The 17,583-nt window shown below is 55.5% G+C and overlaps 2 protein-coding genes across 3 annotated transcripts; both read right to left on the reverse strand.

Moving 5' to 3' along the window:
• Positions 1 to 176: 176 nt before the first annotated feature.
• Ca11 (carbonic anhydrase 11) lies at positions 177 to 5,463 on the reverse strand. The gene is made up of 9 exons (XM_048329920.1): positions 5,288 to 5,463; positions 5,131 to 5,205; positions 4,016 to 4,158; positions 2,450 to 2,635; positions 2,191 to 2,286; positions 2,027 to 2,099; positions 1,780 to 1,934; positions 1,231 to 1,396; positions 177 to 267 (listed from the first exon to the last, which is right to left on the reverse strand). The coding sequence occupies exons 1-9, from the start codon at positions 5,334 to 5,336 to the stop codon at positions 242 to 244; spliced, it is 969 nt and encodes a 322-aa protein (XP_048185877.1). The 5' UTR covers positions 5,337 to 5,463; the 3' UTR covers positions 177 to 241.
• Positions 5,464 to 10,408: 4,945 nt separating this feature from the next.
• Positions 10,409 to 16,882, reverse strand: Ntn5 (netrin 5). 2 transcript variants are annotated; one of them, XM_048329921.1, is made up of 6 exons: positions 16,234 to 16,882; positions 13,838 to 14,026; positions 13,467 to 13,616; positions 12,963 to 13,016; positions 12,697 to 12,777; positions 10,409 to 10,874 (listed from the first exon to the last, which is right to left on the reverse strand). In XM_048329921.1, the coding sequence occupies exons 1-6, from the start codon at positions 16,865 to 16,867 to the stop codon at positions 10,483 to 10,485; spliced, it is 1,500 nt and encodes a 499-aa protein (XP_048185878.1). In that variant the 5' UTR covers positions 16,868 to 16,882; the 3' UTR covers positions 10,409 to 10,482. The 2 variants fall into 2 exon arrangements, with proteins under 2 accessions (XP_048185878.1, XP_048185879.1); XM_048329922.1 differs by lacking the exon at positions 13,838 to 14,026.
• Positions 16,883 to 17,583: the final 701 nt, after the last annotated feature.

The raw sequence follows: 17,583 nt of genomic DNA on the forward strand, positions 1-17,583 counted from the left end.
GGAAGCCTGAAGCTCTAAAACAACAAGTAGCAGATGCTTTGGAAGATTAGTCTGGGGGAAAAAATATGTTATTCTTTAATACTCAACGGTTTCCCCCCACCGCGCCTGAGAATCAGACCACGAGAATCAAGAAGTATTCTGTCCCTTTAATAGCGTTGTTTGTTTTTTTTTTGGGGGGGGGGTAACTCCCCTCCCCTTACAGGGAAGCGTGGAACGAACGGGCAATCCTCGATAGGGAGGCTCAGCGGCCGTGCGGGACACCATCCACTGCAAGAGAGAACACAACTTAGAGGCGACAAGACAGTTTCCTATGGGGCAGGGCAGGGATGTGTGGTCCGCGGGCTAGGGCCCTACCACAAAGAGGTTGCGAAGGGGGAACCAGAAAGTACCAAGCAAAGGAGCAGGGTGGGGGGTGGTATTAGGTCCTAGATCAAATCACAGGGAAGCTGCACACAAGTGAAATAAGGACCTCCAGGGGCCGGAAATGTGGCCTAGGGGTAGAGTGCTTTTGCCAAGCATTCATGAAGTCCAGGGTTCGATACCTCAGCACCACATATATAGAAAAAGCCAGAGGTGGCGCTGTGGCTCAAGTGGTAGAGTGCTAGCCTTGAGCAAAAAGAAGCTAGGGACAGTGCTCAGGCCCTGAGTTCAAGCCCTAGGACTGGCAAAAAAAAAAAAAAAAAAATAAAAGAAAGAAAGAAAAGGAAAGAAAGAAAGAAGGACGTCCAGATCAGTTTTAGGCTGAACTATCTGAAGGCATACGCGGGGGACAGAAGGACCAGGACTATACCAACAACGCGAAGGCCACAACATCACTGGGCTGAACCACCACCAGAGTAGGTGTGGGGGGGTGGATGGGTCGTACCATGTTGACCCTCAGTAAGGGGGGGGCACTGGCACATCATCGGGTCGTACCACATGGAAAAGGGGTGATTCGGGCCGTACCATTTTTGAAAAGCGATAGCAGTAGGAAGCAGCACTGACCAGTACCAAAATTGTACAAGGGAAGTGACTGGGGACTCAAGTTATAATCAAATTGAAAGGACAAGTCAGGGAGCGATGTCGGGCTGCAGCACGTGGACGGAGGGGTGGGGGTGGGGATAAGAGCCCAGGCTGGACTACACAGAAGCCACAAGGGGTGTGGGGGGGGACATATCATTGAGGCACAGAGGGAAAGACACAAACGCGGGTTGGACCGAGACGTTGAAGGGGGTGCAGACTGGATCATACCATGCAGGCGATAGTTGGGGCCTCGGCAGCGCCTCTCGGGGTGCCGGGGGTCCCTATTGCCCCTCAAGGCCCTGTGGGCCAAAGGCTGCAGGGGTCGGCCATTACCGCTGAGGCTCTGGAAGATCTGGGACGGAGGATTTTGGCTCAGGAGCCTCAGGGAATGCATCTGCCAGGGGAGGCGGGGGAAGGGGAGTGAATGAGTGTGGGCGTGGTCTCATGTGGCTCCGCCCAACGCCCCCTTCCTTGTAATTCTTCCTTGAGAGAGAAAGGCCTGGTGCTGGTGGTTCAGGCCTGTCATCTTAAATCTCAAGATGAAGGTTCGAAGCTAGCCCTTGATTGAGACTCTTACCAAAAGTAGAGTTCTGGCTCAAGGCATAGAGTGCTAGCCTTGAGAAAAAAATAAAATGAAAAAGCTCAGGGATAGCACCTAGGCCCTGAGCTCAAACCCAGGACTGGTACCCCCACCCCCCCCCAAAAAAAAAAACTTTAAAAAGGGAGAAAAAAGGAAGGCATAAAATAGTGGAGGGAAGGGTGCAGACAGAGGGTCACCTGGAGGGAAGTGATATTGAGGGCTCGGTCAATGAGGATCCAGGTGACAGTTTCTGAGCAGGGTGGGGTGCTGAGGGACCCCTGATAGGTGATGAAGCCAAAGGATTCGGGGAACAAGAGCTCCAGGCTCAGATCTTGAAGAAAGTAGGCGTCATCTGTAGGAATATAAGTTCAGCATGAAGAGCGGTTGCCTCTCTTGAACCCTTGACCCCCTATATAGGTGCTCCCCAACACACCTCAGACTTACTCTTGTAGGAGATGCGGGTGATTGTATCCCTATTAAGGAGGCGACTTAGGAATGGGTTTGGGCTACCAGCCACCTAAGTAGGGATAAAAGGTGAGGCGGCTGGAGCTCAGAAGTCCAAAACCCCCATTCCACCTCCCACAGAACTCTGGATCCCAGATGCTCACATTGACGAAGAGACTGAGTATGGCCAGGCCATTAGGGCCCCGAGAGGCAGCACTGAGATTTCCGTAGAGTTCTTGGTTGAAATGTATTAGCTGCACCTGGCGGAGGGCAGGGACAGAGAATGGGGCTGGGGCCTTTGGATTGGTGTGTGGGGTGGGACAGTAGGTCTGGGAGTGGAGTAACCATAAAACAAGAGGCAGTGGGGGGGGGTGGAAATTGGGGTGACCCGGGGATGGAGGATCACTAGTAGGGAATGGCTACCTCAGCAGAGAAGCCCTGATGATTGATTTGGTGTTCAGAGCCGGCTCCATCACGAGCTCCAAACAGCAATCTTAGTTCACTGAGTCGGTGACTATAAAGGAGGGGACCCCCCGACACGTTGACCACAGGTCGGGGTGCAGGCAGGAAGGAGACATGGCGGCCAGTGTTGTACAAAGTGCCGCGAAGCTGTGGAAGAATCGTAAGTCCTCAAGGGGTGTGGGGACACAGGGAGAACTTTTCCCTCCCATTTCCCATTCCTCCATTCTGAGTCTAGCAATCATTTAAGCCTTGAACATAAATCTGAGCACCTGGTTCCTTACTGGTCCATAGTAGTTACTCCCTATTAGTGCCTCTGCTTAATTAACATGCACTTAGTGAGATACTACCACATGCCCTGCTTGCCAAGAAAAGAGAAAGGAACAGGTAGACAGCAGAGACAGGCAATGAACAGCAAATCCCAGAAGTAATTGTTGAAATAACAGAGAGGGTATTCCAGGAGGAAGGGAACAGTAAGTGCAAAGGCCCTGGGGGTGACCAGTGTGATCAGATGGAATCCAGTGGTACAGACAGTGCACAATGAAGAGGCAACCTGACATTTGACAGAGTGTCAAACATCTAGTAAGGGCTAAGTAAGTGTGATGTTAAGATTTATCTAATAGGGGCTGGGGATATAGCCTAGTGGCAAGAGTGCCTGCCTCGGATACACGAGGCCCTAGGTTTGATTCCCCAGCACCACATATACAGAAAACGGCTAGAAGCGGCGCTGTGGCTCAAGTGGCGGAGTGCTAGCCTTGAGCGGGAAGAAGCCAGGGACAGTGCTCAGGCCCTGAGTCCAAGGCCCAGGACTGGCCAAAAAAAAAAAAAAAAAAGATTTATCTAATAGAATGTTTTTTGAGCAGAAGGGTAATGTTGCAATGATGCAGGCTGGATGTTTAAATTATCTCTAGCCGTGAAGTAATACATGAATTGCAGGAAGCAGTACCTCTGGCCAGCATGAAGGCCGTGGCCTGAGTCCCAGTGGAAAAGATATAGACCCGATTGGGGGAGGAAGCAGAGGGGGACAGGAAGTGAACCAGCTTCTAATCATATTTATCAGTGACTCTGGAAAGAACCTGTGTTGGAAATGGAGGTGGAGGAGGAGATGCCCTGTGGGTGGGGGTGGGGGATGACTGAGACTTTTGGCTACCTAGGCTAAGCAAAAGGTGGTGCCAGATCTCTTAAGAAATGGCACAGCATGGTGGGTCCCTATTTGGATTGCTGGAACCACACTGCTTGGTTTCCTTTCCAGCGTTGCCATGCTGGCTGGCAAGTTACTTAACCTCTCTGAGTCTCTGTGTTCTGCATTCATCACATATGGATAATAATAGTATCCATTCCATCTTCTGCTTTCCATTGTTTCATGGGAAGATTAGGCAGCCATGTTGGGAGGGGGAAAAACAGATGGTCTACTTCACACTAAGGAACATCCCCTTCCTCTCAGCAGCCCCCCCCTTTTACCCAAGGGTGACCTCTCACCCCCACTCTTGTAGCCTCCCCAGAGGACCACTCCTCCTCCAGGCCCCTTACCTTCTCTCCCCCTGTGCTCAATCTTAGTGGAGGTAGAAAGGGGTCATACAGGACCCTCTTCAGGTCTACATCCACGGGGCTCTGCCGCTTCCCGACGGCACACAGACTCCAGGCCGCATTCACCAGACCCCAGAAGGGAGGCCCTGTGGAGGGAGTAAGGAGGAAAAGGAGATGGACTAAAGGCTGGAGCCATTGGCTCAGATCTGCTGACAAAGCTGGGGCCTGAATATCCAGACACAGGGTCGCATGGGGGGAGGGCGGGCAAGGTCTGGGGCCTGGACTCCTGGATGTGAGAAAAGAGACTGGGGTCTGGGGGAGGAGCTTGGGGTCTGGACCCCTGGGTCTGAATGAGGAGGGTTGTCCTCGACCCCTTGGTCTGAGGGAGAAGGGCTGAGGTCTGCAATCCCAGACCCTGAGGGTGAAGTCTTGGGTGTGGATCCCTGGATCTGAAGGATGAGGGGCCTGGCGTCCAGAATCCTGTTTTCTAGAATAATCTTGGAATAGTTTCTTAAGATCTCCTTCCCCTTCCCCCTCCAGCCCCTCCAAATCTCTCCTTGATCTGACCCATCTTAAATTAAGCCATTGCAGATAAGAACTACAACTCCCAGCAGGCCATAGGGCTTAACCAATTCATCCACTGCCTGCCTGCTCAGGTGCCCCATGGGAGTTGTAGTTCCGTTTGGATTCCCTTGTCCCACAGCTGGATAATGAATAAATTGGGGGAGAGGAGAGGAAGAGTTGTTGGATCGCTGGGGACAGAAGGGGGGGGGGGCGGGGGGGAACGACAAGCCTCTGATTCCCAGGCGGAAACCACGACCAGGACCAGGCGCTCCCAGCAAACGCGGAGTGCAGGCTCTCCACCCCCACTGCCTGTCCTTCCTCTCACTCCCACTCGCTACTTGAAATGCGCATGTATAATGTCCTGTGGTGAGCGCCGGGGTCCAGCCAGGGAGGGGGGCACTCCGGAGGGATGGAGTGAGAAAAGAGAGGGAGTCAGGGGAGGGGGCAAGGGGGAGGGGCCTGGAGACCCACAGTCCTGAGTCTGGAGAATGAGGTGCCAGGGGGGCAGAGCCCTGGGTGTGGGGGGACCCCAGGGTCCGCACCCCGGCTTTCACCTGGCACGAAGTTCCCCTGGAGATTGTCTTTGTAGGTCCACCAGTCCTCAGGGTCCGGGGCCGGTCCGATGTGAGCTGGGGAGAGAGGAGCTCGGATCCCCTCTCCTGGGGACCCCACCCCACCCCCACCCCGGGCCCCCCAACTCCCGGATCTTACCTGCCGCCCCCAGTGCGGCCCAGAGCACCAGCGCTCGCGGGGTCCCCATCCCTGCGAGGCCTCTGAGCGACCCCGTCCCGGCGCCGGGGGGTCCCCCCTCAGCTCCTCCCTCCCCTCTTCCGGGGACCCTGACCCTCCAGGACCTCCAGCCTGGTTCCCCACCCGACCCGGGAGCCCCACGTTCCCCTTTCCCCTGCCAGGGGCTGGGGCAGCCCCCCTCCTCCTCCGATCCCCTCCTCCTCCGTCCTCTCCGCGGACCCCCAACCCTGCGCTCTCGCTCTACCTCCGGATCCCGCTCTCTCCGCCTCTGCTGGCCCCGGGGTTCCCTCTTGAATTCCAGCCCACACCCCCTCTTCTCGGCAGCCTCTCCACGGCTCCTCCCCAGCCTCTAACTCCGCGCCTCCATCCCGGCTCCTCCACCTCCTCCTCCTCTCCTCCTCCCTCCTCTCCAGCCCCGCTAGGCCTCTCTGTCCTCACCTCCAGCCTCGCCCCCTCTCCTGCCCGGGCTCCCCGATCCTCGCCACCCCCCCCCCCCCCCAGCTCTCCATCCTGTGATTCAGTGCTTTATTTTATCTTGCTGGGGGTGGGGTGGGGGGAGGGAGATGATCTACATCTGCAGACACACCCCGAGCTGGTGGAGGGGGGGACAAGAGCATCCTGAAGAGGGGTCCCCCCACCCCACCCTGGGTCGGGTGGGGTGCCCCCCCCCACCTGGGGCCTGAGCTGGCCGCTCCCGTCCTCCGCAGGAGGTGGAGCCCGGAGAACCCCAGGTCTCCTCCCCGTGCCCAGGCTGCGGAGGGCCGGGGAGGGGTGAGGGATCCCCGGCGGCGGCGGGGACCCTTAGGCTTGGGACCCCTCCCTTGGGAGACCCAGCTGCGGGCGAGGGGCAGCCTTAAAGGCCTGGAATCCCCGGGGAGACTCGGGTGCGTAGCGGGCCGAATGACCGGGAGGGGGAGGCGGGGAGAGGGAGGGGGGAGAGCAGGGGCGGGGAGGAAGGTGAGGAGGAGGGGGACGACACACAGAGAACAGGGAAGATGTAGAGAGAGAAGAGACAAAACTCAGAGGCTGATGCTCAGGAATAGACACTGGAGAGAGGCAGAGAGGGGCTAGGAGGGGAGACAGAAAGAGACAGAGACAGCAGCAGAAGAGAGAGAGAAATAGAAAGAAACAGACAGGAAAACAGAGAGACAGGAAGACAGAGAGAGAGAGAGAGAGCTCACAATGGAGGTTGGGGAACAGACAAGAGGCCAGGAGTCTATAAAGAGCCACATCTATAAATAGAGCTGTTCTTGCAAGAGGAAGGTGACAGGACAGAAAGGACACCAATAGAGACCCAGAGAGAGAAGAGAGAGGCTCAGAACCACATGGACTGACTTAAAGGGAGAGTCCAGAAAGGAATCAGAGAGAGACTGTCATGAAGTGACGGACACAAGTGATGGGGCCAGGCGTGGTGGCATGCGGGTAATCTCAGCACTTGGGAAATGGAGGAAGGTGGAATATCACATTTCAGGCTTAGGAAGGAAAACCATGTCTCTCTTGCTAGACACAGGTGGCTCACATCTGTCATCCTAGCTACTCAGGAGGCTGAGATCTGAGGGTCTTGGCTTAAAGCCAGTCTGGGCAGGGAAGTCCATGAATTCATCTCCAATTAACCACCAGAAAACTGGAAGTGGTGCTGTGGCTCAAGTGGAATGCTAGCCTTGAGCTGAAGAGCTCAGAGACAGCACCCAGGACCAGAGTTCAAGCCCCATGACCAACCCCCCCCCCAAAAAAAAAACACCCAAAGACCAAAAACTCTACTAACAGCAACAATGAAACTCAAAACTACCCAAGGATGAAGAGGTGGATTAGAAATGGAGAGTGACTCAGAGAAAGAACCCCCCAGGAAGGCATGTAGTAGTTATCTGCTGTGGCATACATATATAACAAATTTATCCTGTCACTTAGTTGCTTTACAGGATGAACATTTATTGTCTCTCAGTAACAGGGATGCAAGTCTACCTGGAATCTCCAAGCCACACCCCTCTCAGGCTCCACTCATCATCAGAAATGAATCATTTAGCCTAGCCACAATCAAAGGAGCAAAAATTAGCTCCTGCCCCGGTGTCTGGAGAATGTGGGAACTTATTTTAGAGCCACCTGCTAGAGAACAGAAAGAGACAGAGAGACAAAAGGGGCTGGGCCTGAGTTCAAGGGTATAATCCTAGTCTCTCTCTCTCTCTCTCTCTCTCTCTCTCTCTCTCTCTCTCTCTCTCTCTCTTTGGGGGGGGTTGGCTTGAACTCAGGGCCTGGGCTCTTATCTCCAAGCCCTTTTGCTCAAGGCTAGTACTCTACCACTTTGAGCCATAGGTCCACTTCTTGGTTTTTTGGTGGTTAATTGGAGGTAAGGTTCTTTCCTGCTGGGGCTGGCTTTGAGCCCTGATCTCAGATCTCAGCTTCCAGAGTTGCTAGGGTTGCAGGTATGAGCTACCAGCCTGCAGCAGCAGCCCTCCCCTTAACAAGTGCAATGCCTTGAGTTCAAAGACCGAGAGGGTGAGAGGCCACCAAGACACTTAGAAAACAAAGACGTACAGTTGGGTGTGGTGGTACATACACCAGCTACATAGGAGGCAGAGATAGGAAGATCAGAGCCTAAGGCTTTCCTGGGAAAAGGCAGGAGACCCTAACAAAAATAAGCTACAATGCTGGGTGCCAGTAGTTCATTCCTGCAATCCTAGCTACTTAGGAGGTTGAGACCTGAGGACTAAGGTTCAAAGCCAGCCCAGGCAGGAAAGTCCATGAGACACTTCTATCCATTTAACCACCAAAACTCTGGAAGTGAAGCTGTAGCTTAAGTGGTAGAGTGCCAGCCTTGAGGGAAAATGCTAAGCAAGAACCTGAGGCCCTGAGTTCAAGCTCCAGTTCCAGCACAAAGTGGGGGAGAGGAGCAGGAAGAGGAGGACGTGGTGGTGGAGGTGGTAGTCAAGAAGTTTCTTGACCCCCATGCTAGATCAGGGACTTCTCTGTCCTTCCTTCATAAACTGAGCCACTTCAGGGATAATAATTAATAAAACATCACCCTGTTTGAACAATGGGGCTGACTGTTCTCTTTCCCAGCTCACTAATTTTCCATGGCCCCCAGTCCCCACAGGGAAAGCAATCCCAGGCTGAAAGTCAGGCCTTAGAGGCACCCCATCCATGAGGTGGAAAAGGTCTCTGAATTCTGACAGCCACCTGGGCCACCTCCATTATGGAACCCAGACAAGACTGGGCTCTGTGCCCAGAGGGGAAAGGGGCGGAGGTGGGCCCAGATGTAGATTTCACGCCTATTTGTCTCGGGTGCTGGGAACAAAGTTTGGGTCATAGGGAACATATGGGGTTTGCCCTGCTCCAGCTTTCATCTCCTGCCTCCCCCAGCTTCTGGGTGGGAGGTGGCAGAGCCAAGGCTCTGCAGCTTTGAGGGTTCTCACAGCCCATTCTCCCTGCCCTCAACTTCTAGCCTTCTTTGCTGGAGGGCGTGGCCTCTGGGTGTTTAATTCCTGAGGGTGTGGCTTAAAAACTCACTGGGCCCCTACTGGGTGCCTGACACTGTGCTAAACTCATCCTGTAGATAAACTCATGCTATCCTCCAAAGGGCACCCTGTTGATTATTGCTTATGACTGCTGCCATACCGTCCATAAGGCCGGCGCAATTCCCTCTTTATACTAAGGGGCAGAGGGTGGATTGGAATCTAGGTGGTATGGCTCTAGATCACAGTCTCCAAGGGCACAACACACAGCCACTTAAAATGTGTCCCATTTGTACAGAAATGATTTGTAATTCTTTTTCCAGTGCTGTGGCCTGACATCAGGGCTTCATGCTTAGAGTGCCTAAGCAGGCAATCTATCCCTGAACTACATCCCTAGCCAAATTTTTTAAGTTTTCACACACACACACACCTTTTCATTATATTGGGACTCTTGACTACTCTTTTGGGGGTAGTGTAGCTCTAACTAGTAAAGTTTGAAGGCTGATTCCATGGGGCGTGACCATTGCAAAGTTTCTGGGGCTCAGTTGTTTTCATGTACAGTTACTTCAGAATCCTGGCCAAATGCAAGCACCTCAACTTAATATGGAGCCCTCTGGGAGCCTCAGTTTCCTTATTTGTTTCATATGGAAATCATATTGTTTCTCTAAAATTCCTTTAATGTAACCCAGGGGTTATTGAAATTTGAAACTGTGGTTGGCTGTAGATGCAGGGGCAACCTTCCTTTGTTGCTTCCTGCCTTTTTTGCCCAACCTCCTCTGGCATGTACATGACCAATTGCTAGGTAGGAGCAGAATTCTCCTTAGCATCAAGTGATGTCCTATCACTCTGTAGCTCCCAGTGGTGAGCTATTTTTTCAGAAAGGGGTCTATTCATAAGCCTCTCTCTTCTTTTCTCAAAGATTATGCTTAGGTCCATCAGATAGAAAATTCTGTTTTTGTTTTTGTTTTTTGTCAGTTGTCGGCTTGAACTCTGGGCCTGGGCGCTGGGCCTGGGCGCTGACTCTGAGCTCTTCAACTTAAGGCTAGCGCTCTACCACTTGAGCCACCAGAGCCACTTCTGGTTTTCTGGTGGTTAATTGGAAATGTCTCATGGACTTTCCTGCCCAGGTTGGCTTTGACCCGCGATCCTCAGATCTCAGCTTCCTGAGTAGCTAGGATTGCAGGCATGAGCCACCAGCACCTGGCTCAGAAAATTCTGAAATCTGGAACTTTCTGGAAATGCAAAACTGCTGGACTTTCCTTTGTTAAATTTCCCTCCTTTCCCAGCCACACCCCTCCTCCTGCCTTTTGGCCAATGACCAAGCAGCAAACCTGACTGGCGCCCAGTGATGTCATAGGGGCTGTTTCATCCAATTGGCCAGTAGTTACAACATCAACTTGGCCGTTTTATTCAAGGCCATCTTCCTTTGTTTCGGAGAGACTCTGCCAGCATGGATGAAGATATAGATTCCCCCATTTAACTTTATTGTTAAGGTAATGGCTTGTCTCAGAGTTGAAAATCAAGGGTGACTGGGCCCACAGGTACAGAAGTGGCTTGCCGCCTTTTGTTACACGGCCCGCCTCCCCCCCCCAACAGCGGGCGCGTGTGGAGTGACGTCAGGAGCTCCGCGGCTTCTGATTGGCTCCCCCACGCGCACGCGCGCACGTCGAAGTCAACGGCGATGCTGAACCGGCGCTTCGAAGTTCCTCAGTTTAGGGGGCTCTGCTCGTGTTGAGACTTGGGGTTCGGGGTCGGAGGCCGCAGACCGAGGCAGCCCCCGGCGCGCTCTTCCTGCTGCAGCCGCCGCAGCGGCCGGGCCCAGCGCGGTCTCCAGGGCAGTGCGAGGCCTCGGCGGTCGAGGACCAGGCGCGCGGGGTCTGGGTCTCCGGCCACGCCTCCCAGCAGCAGGTAGTCGGTGCCTGGTCGCAGGCGCAGGCAGCCGCAGGCCAGGTCGGCGCGGGGCACCCAGACCTCCTGGTTGCCTCGACGCACCGGCCACTCCCGCTGCTTGTACACTGCCAGCACGTGGACGACCAGCCGCTGCCACACTGAGTCCGCCGCTGCCGCCGCCTCCGCCGCCAGCACCTGTGCGTGCAGAACTGTGGGGTGGGGGGAGGGGAGAGACGTCAGCATCAGGCCTGGTGGTAAGGCCTTTGAGTACCTTGGAGTTGCCTCCTTGGAAGGAGTGGGGACCAGTGGGTGGCCTACCCGGGTTGGTGGGAGACCTTGAACCCGTGAGGGTGAGGGGATTGGGAGTGTGGCCTTGAGGCTTAAGGACGATGAGAGCCAGGATTAGACAGGAAACGTGTATGATTTTTGCTTTGGGGTTCCAGGATCATGATTGGGAAGGGCCTAGCAGTGTGATCTTCACCAGACAATGGAGGTCACACAGAGAGAGGAGCCTGGTATAAGTTGGGTGGGGTTTAGAAGGGTCTTATTAGTGGCAACTGATAAAAGAATTAAAGACGGGGATCCTATAAAAGCCTAGCACCAGTGCTCATGCCTACTGTAATCCTAGCTACTAAGGTGGTGGAGATCTAAGGATTACAATTAGAGGCCAGCCTGGACTGGAAAGTTAGTGAGATTCTTATCTTCAATGAACCAGCAAAAAGACAGAAGTACAGCTGTGGATCAATTGTAAAATACTAGCCTTGAGTGAAAGAGCTAAGGGACAGCACCTAGGCCCTGAGTTCAAGCCCCCCCACTCTCTCTCTCTTCCTCTCTCTCTCTCTCTCTCTCTCTCTCTCTCTGTCTCCCAGGCTGGGGGAAGGTTTTTAAATAAAGTCAGAGCATACCAGGAATGGAGAGTGAGGGGGTATTGCCAGAAGGGCTAAGATGAATTTAGGGACAAGAAAGATGAGATTAGTCCTTGGAACTTGATGGTTGAGGTCACTCTGGTTGTAATTCAGAAAGGTGTACTCTCTGAGGGTGAGGTCAGGCAGTGTTGGGGGCTGGACACTGGCTAGAAGCTAGGTCTCAGCTAGAAGACTGTGTGAGTGAGTGGTAGACAGTCTAGGACCCTGGGCAGCTGCTGATCCTAACAGAAGAGGAGTTACAGGCCTTTCTTACACTAGGAGAGAAGTAGTTGGAACTGGTGTGGATTTGTGGGCTGGGTGAATTGAATCTGAGAGTTGATGTAGCTAAGGTCCTAGGCCCCAGGGTCCAGAGGACACATGTGGACACATGCATGAGGAAGGGTGAGTGTGAAAAGGGGGAATAAAGTCTCAGATATCTGGGTCCCTGAAGTGAAACAAAGGGTGTAAGGAAGGCAGGACAGGACAAGGGTCCTTTCCACTCAACCAGGTCCCTTTTCTCCATCCATTCCGTGGTAATGGAAGGCTGGAGGAGAGGGCAAAACTTGCAAGTCCAAGAACATGTGGGAAGAAGAGACCCAAGAAGGTAGTGAGCAGCCATTTCCCCATTTGCCTTCTGTCTTCCACCTACACTCCTTTAGAATTTAGCACCCCTCCCCATTTAAAGATAAGAAAATAGTCTGGCATGGTGGTGCACAGGCATAATGACAGCCACTCAGGAAGAGAGATTAGGAGTACCTTGATTTCATCACAGCCTGAGCAAATGTTAGTGAGACCCTTGTCTCCCCCAGTAAGCTGGACATTGGGCTGAGCCTCTGATATCCAGGAACATGGGAGGTGTAAATAGGCACATTGTGGGTCTAAGGCACTCAAGCAAAAACACATGACCCTAAAGCAAAAAAGGATTGGAGATGTGGCTCAAGTGGTAGGAGTGCTTACCCAGAAAATACAAGACTTTGAGTTCAAATACTAGTACCAGGAAAGGAAGGAAGGACGACGGACAGACAAACTGACAGGCCAACCAGTGATGAGCAACTCTGAGCAGCACAGGGACACCTTCCTACCCCTACCTCCCCACCTGGCACTCACCTCCCCACCTGGCACTCACCATACTCCTGCTGGCAGTATCTCTGAAGGCTCATGTGCACTCTGGTGTCTGAGGCATTGCAGTAGTTTTGACACTGAGGGTCTGTGGGGTTGGGTGGGGGGTTTCAGGCTGTCTGCAGTGGGCCCCTGGAGTCTGAACCATCTGTTCCACCCCACCTATCCCTCTCTCTGCCTCCATAGGCAGCTGGGGGTGCCCATAACTTTTGACCCAGTCAGTCCATCCCCATTCCCTCATGCTACCCAGGGATCTCTGTGCCAGCCTCTTACCAGAGCTGGAAGCCGTAGGGGTAGTGGCAAGGGTGGTAGTTGCTTCTGGAATTCCTGTGGGTCCAAATGAGAAATTGAGTCTCTCTCTCTCTTTTTTTTTTTTTTTTTTTGCCAGTCCTGGGGCTTGGACTCAGGGCCTGAGCACTGTCCCTGGCTTCTTTTTGCTCAAGGCTAGCACTCTGCCACTTGAGCCATAGTGCCACTTCTGGCTGTTTTCTATATATGTGGTGCTGGGGAATCAAACCCAGGGCTTCATGTATACGAGGCAAGCACTCTTGCCACTAAGCCATATTCTCAGCCCCTTGAGTCTCATCTTGTCATCCAGCCCACACCCTGCACCCAGAATCTGGGGGTCCCACCTCCCATGTGCCAGAGTCCCTTGTTATCCTCTCAAGACTGGCCCCTCCTTTCGTAGATCCCCCTTCCTCCCTGGTCCACTTTTCCCGAGAATATGGAGTCAGAAATGTCTCCTTCCCTCCCCACTCAGAGCAGGGCCACACTCACGTTGGCAGGGCATCCTGGGGGAGCGGCTCTGCTGGTAGCCAGGGCCGCAGCGGTTGCATGTCAGGCCTGTGACCCCTAACTTACAGGAGCACTGCCCACTGGTCTGGTTGCAGGTGCCTCCCATTGCCCCAATCGGGTGGCACTGACAGGCTAGGCAGGGTGAGGATCAGGGTGTAGGTTATCTGGGACCCAGAGGTGCCCTACTAACTGTGTATCCCCTCTCCCTCAGACCCAGGGTCCAGACTCCAGCCTCCCCCCTCAGACACAGTGGTCACATAGCCCAGCCCTCCTCCCTCAGACCGAGGGGTCCAGACTCCAGCCCTCTTCCCTCAGACCCTAGAGTCTTTGGCCTGGCCTAAGGTGGCACTCACCCCTACAGGCCTTGCGGCTGGTAATGGCTTGGCTCGGGTCCCTCCAGAAGCCTGGCTGGCAGTAGTGGCAGTGTCTCCCTGCTGTGTGGTGGCGGCATCGCTCACACACACCCCCGCTGCGGCCTCCTGACAGCCTGAACAGCTCGGCGTTGAACCGGCAGCGGCGGGCATGCTGGTTGCAGGAGCAGGCTAGGAGTGAAGGGGAGCACGTCAGGGCCAGGGGCTCTGTCCTCTGCTCCCCAGCCCCCTCTTCTGTCCTCTGAAAGTGGGTACATGGGAGAGGAGCTGGTGAGTGAGGGGGGAGGCCGCGGACCTCCTGACGGTCCCCCTGCGGCATGGTGTGTGAGGAAGGGGGTGCACTGGGGGGGGGGTCGTCCTCCCTCTGCCTCCCTGACTTCCTCAGCCTGGCACTGTGCTTCCAAGGATGGCACAGTGAGATACAGAAGGTGAAACATGGTTGCTGGGCCCTGGGCACCCACCTCAGCCTGGCATTAAGCGGATGGCAGGCCCCGCGGTGCACCGGGTACAATGCATTCTCACCGGGGCACCGCCCCCCACCCCCTCCCATCTTCACTTGTCAGCCAGGAAAGCGAGGTGCCGGGAGGTGTAACTGGGAGGGGTTTGAGACAGAGTTGGAACCCAGCCTCCTGACTCCAAAGCCAGTCCTCTTGCCGCTTCTGGGGAACACGTGGTATGGTGAAGTTTTGCTATCAGGTTCTCCGAGGCAGTGACTCTCAACCCCCAGGGAAATTGTTTCTAAAAAGTAGCCAGGCATGGCAGCCAGACATACCTGTAGTCCCAGCTACCTGGGAGACAGAGGCATGAGGATCATGAGTTCAAGGCTAACCTTGGCAGTTTAGTGAGACCAGGTCTCCAAAAGAAAATAGGAGACCAGGGGCTAGTGGCTCATGCCTGTAATCCTAGCTACTCAGGAGGCTGAGATCTAAGATTGCAGTTCAAAACCAGCCTGGGCAGGAAAGTCCATGAGACTCTCATCTCCAGTGAACCACCAGAAGACCAGAAGTGGAGCTGTGACTCAAAGTAGTAGAGTGCTAACCTTGAGCACAAAAGCTCAGGAACAGTATCCAGGCCCTGAGTTCAAGCCCTACAACCAACAAGAACTAAAAGGAAAATAGAAATGAAAGGGCTGGAGACATGACTCAAATGGTAGAGTGCTTGCCTAGCATGTGCAAGGCCCTGGGGTCAATCCCAGAAACACGCACATACACACACACAGGGTCAGTGAGGGGCTGCTCATGTGAGTGCACTGACAACTAGATTGTCAGGACCCTGGGAGCCTAGAGGAATTGTGGGACAGACAGGGTGCTGAGACAGTTCCCCCTCTCCGTACCCCCCTGGCTGGCTGGCCATGGGACCCCTTCAGTGGGGAGCAGGTGTGCATTAGCAATGGCAGCTCTTCTGGTGATCAGTGAGTGATGGCAGGCCCAGGTTAACCACTTCCTCTCACTGCTTTGGAAAACTGACGGGGGAGGAAGCAGTGAATCCCTCATGTCTGTCCCATCCACCCTCCCCTTCAGCCTACACTGTAGGTCTCTCACCCAGGTCTGCAGGGCACAGTCCCACTCAGCCAGAGTGGCAGCAGCAATCTTCAGAGGGATGGCGGCTGCGCCCAGGTCCCCAATAGAGCCCACCCCGACCTCCAGACACGTGAGTCCCCTTGCCAATGGTGGGGATGACCTTCCTCAATGGAGGCATGGGGTTACGGGGACAGGGAGCAGAGGGCCAGAGCATGGTGGCCTAGGGGGACTGAAGGCACCATGTAAGAATGAAGGCAAGGAAGACCTGGTAGCATGTGTGTATGTATGTGTGTGTGTGTGTGTGTGCTTGTGTGTGTGTTGCACTCAATCCTCTCCCAAGGTCCCAGGCCGGGGTAGAGCAGGCGGTGGGAAGGAGCTGCAGTGCCTCTGAGGAGCAGCTCCAGGCTGGGATACCTAGATGGAGAGCAGCACTGAGATACCTGTGTGCCCATCCCATCGGGAGGACCTTGTCCCTGGGAGCAATGCCCCCCATCCACCCCTGCAATCTTATGTCACCCCCCTTTCCTGCCATTCCCCCTTCTCCTTGAAGCTTGCCTGCTTCCCTAGGAATAGTAACATGGCCGATGCTCTGGGACATGCCAGGGACAGAGGGGCAGGGCTCTGCTTTGAGGGCCCACCCTACTCTGGCCATCCTCCTCCCTGCCACCCCGAGTGTCCAGGACACAGCACTGGCAGGAGCTGGGCGGGGGGGAAGCAGGGCTCCCAGCCCAGCCCGGCCAGGTGCACAGCAGGCAAGGATGGGGCAGAACGCTGGTGGCAAGGAGCCGGCAGGTCCGCGGGGAGGAGGAAGAGGGCACCCTGCACCCCTCAAGACAAGACCAGGGCAGGGTGACTCACGCAGGCAGGGGTGCGGGTGCTGGGGTGTGGCTGGCCGCCAGGGCCAGTCCCGGTGCGAGGGGCGGCAGCTCTCACAGCCGGGGCCTGTGGTGTGGTGGCGGCAGCGGCAGCGAGGGGGCCTGGCACGGGCCGCACAGCGGGCAGCGTGGCCGTGGCACTGGCAGCGGCCCCTCACCCCGGCAGCTGCGAGCCCTGCCCAGCCCCCAAACTCTACGCGGAGGTATCTGGCTGCCAACCGGGCCTTCGGGCTGGGCGGGGAGCGGAAGGTCACCCGCTCAGGACCTCCCAGGGCTCCTGGCCAGGTGGGCCTGCGCCACAGAGGCCTCCAGGGGCCATCTGAGGCCCAAGCAGCGGACAGGATGAGGGCTGGGGGTCCTGGGGTGCAGAAGCGCAGGCTGACGGCCGTCAGGAGGAAGGGGCCGTCCAGGTCCAGGGTCAGGCTGCCATTGCAGGTGGCACTGGGACCTTCCCCCACAGGGAGGGCGCAGCCCTGCCGACATGCGGCAGAGACACCCCGGGCCAGCTGTGTCACTGGCGGGAGGCAGAAGCGAGGGCGGCCCCCAGGATCGTAGCAAGGGTCCGGGTCTGAGGCGGCCAGGCTGAGGAGGAGCAGGAGGGCAAAGGCCATGGGCATGGTCACCACGGAGTCAGCACCTGTAGAGGGGGGTGGAATGGGACTTCTGCCAATGCCCCAGGCTCCCTGAGGAGCCCCTGTCACAGCCCAGCCCTGTTTTAGCCCTTCCCAGCTCCTCGAAGCGAAGCGAGGAAAATAGTTCCATCTGGGGAGAATTACTGTTTACATAACCCAAAGGGGAAAGAACGCAAGCAAAATTGAGAATTTTGCCTGAACTAATCCAGAGCTTAACACCCCTGAGTTATCCATCACCATCAAGGGGCAGGGGCCCCGGGGATAGGGGAGAGAAGGGGGACAGAGGAACCACAGCAACCACATGTGGAGACCTAGAGGGGGACAAGGGAAAGATGGGAACAGGGCTGGGTAGGGGACTAGAGGTGAGGACTTGTACCAGGGATGGCAAAGACAGGATGGGCAGGGAAACAGTGACAGAGGTGGGAGAGGCAGGAGGCCGAGGCAGCCTGGCCTGGTACCCAGAGTCCACAGAAAGCTAGGGGTCCCAGGGGCCCAGAGAGGCAAGCACATGGGCAGACCCCAAGGGCCGTAGGCAGCCACAGGTAGGGTGGGACATCAGAGCCGAGGCCGAGCCCCCGGCCCCCGGCGATCAGCGGAGGCATTCCCACATGGGGCCTAAACCATGTGTGATCTCCACACCCTGGGCATGGAGGAGGATTATTACCAAACAGCCCTGGCCTCCCTGTCACCCACCCAACCTC

Source organism: Perognathus longimembris, chromosome 20 (genome assembly GCF_023159225.1).
Source record: "Perognathus longimembris pacificus isolate PPM17 chromosome 20, ASM2315922v1, whole genome shotgun sequence".
Lineage (NCBI taxonomy): Eukaryota > Metazoa > Chordata > Mammalia > Rodentia > Heteromyidae > Perognathus > Perognathus longimembris.

What these genes read in the sequence shown, in the direction of transcription:
- Ca11 (XM_048329920.1), bottom strand. Translation starts at nt 5,336, where the DNA reads ATGGGGACCCCGCGAGCGCTGGTGCTCTGGGCCGCACTGGGGGCGGCA. An exon ending in CACCCGCATCTCCTACAAGA is followed by an intron (nt 1,935 to 2,026) that starts GTAAGTCTGAGG and finishes ATATTCCTACAG; the next exon opens with ATGACGCCTACTTTCTTCAA. An exon ending in CCCCAACTATCGCCTGCATG is followed by an intron (nt 268 to 1,230) that starts GTATGATCCAGT and finishes TCTCTCTTGCAG; the next exon opens with TGGATGGTGTCCCGCACGGC.
- Ntn5 (XM_048329921.1), bottom strand. Translation starts at nt 16,867, where the DNA reads ATGCCCATGGCCTTTGCCCTCCTGCTCCTCCTCAGCCTGGCCGCCTCA. An exon ending in GCACCCGCACCCCTGCCTGC is followed by an intron (nt 14,027 to 16,233) that starts GTGAGTCACCCT and finishes CTTCACTCCTAG; the next exon opens with CCTGCTCCTGCAACCAGCAT. An exon ending in CCCTACGGCTTCCAGCTCTG is followed by an intron (nt 12,778 to 12,962) that starts GTAAGAGGCTGG and finishes CCAACCCCACAG; the next exon opens with ACCCTCAGTGTCAAAACTAC.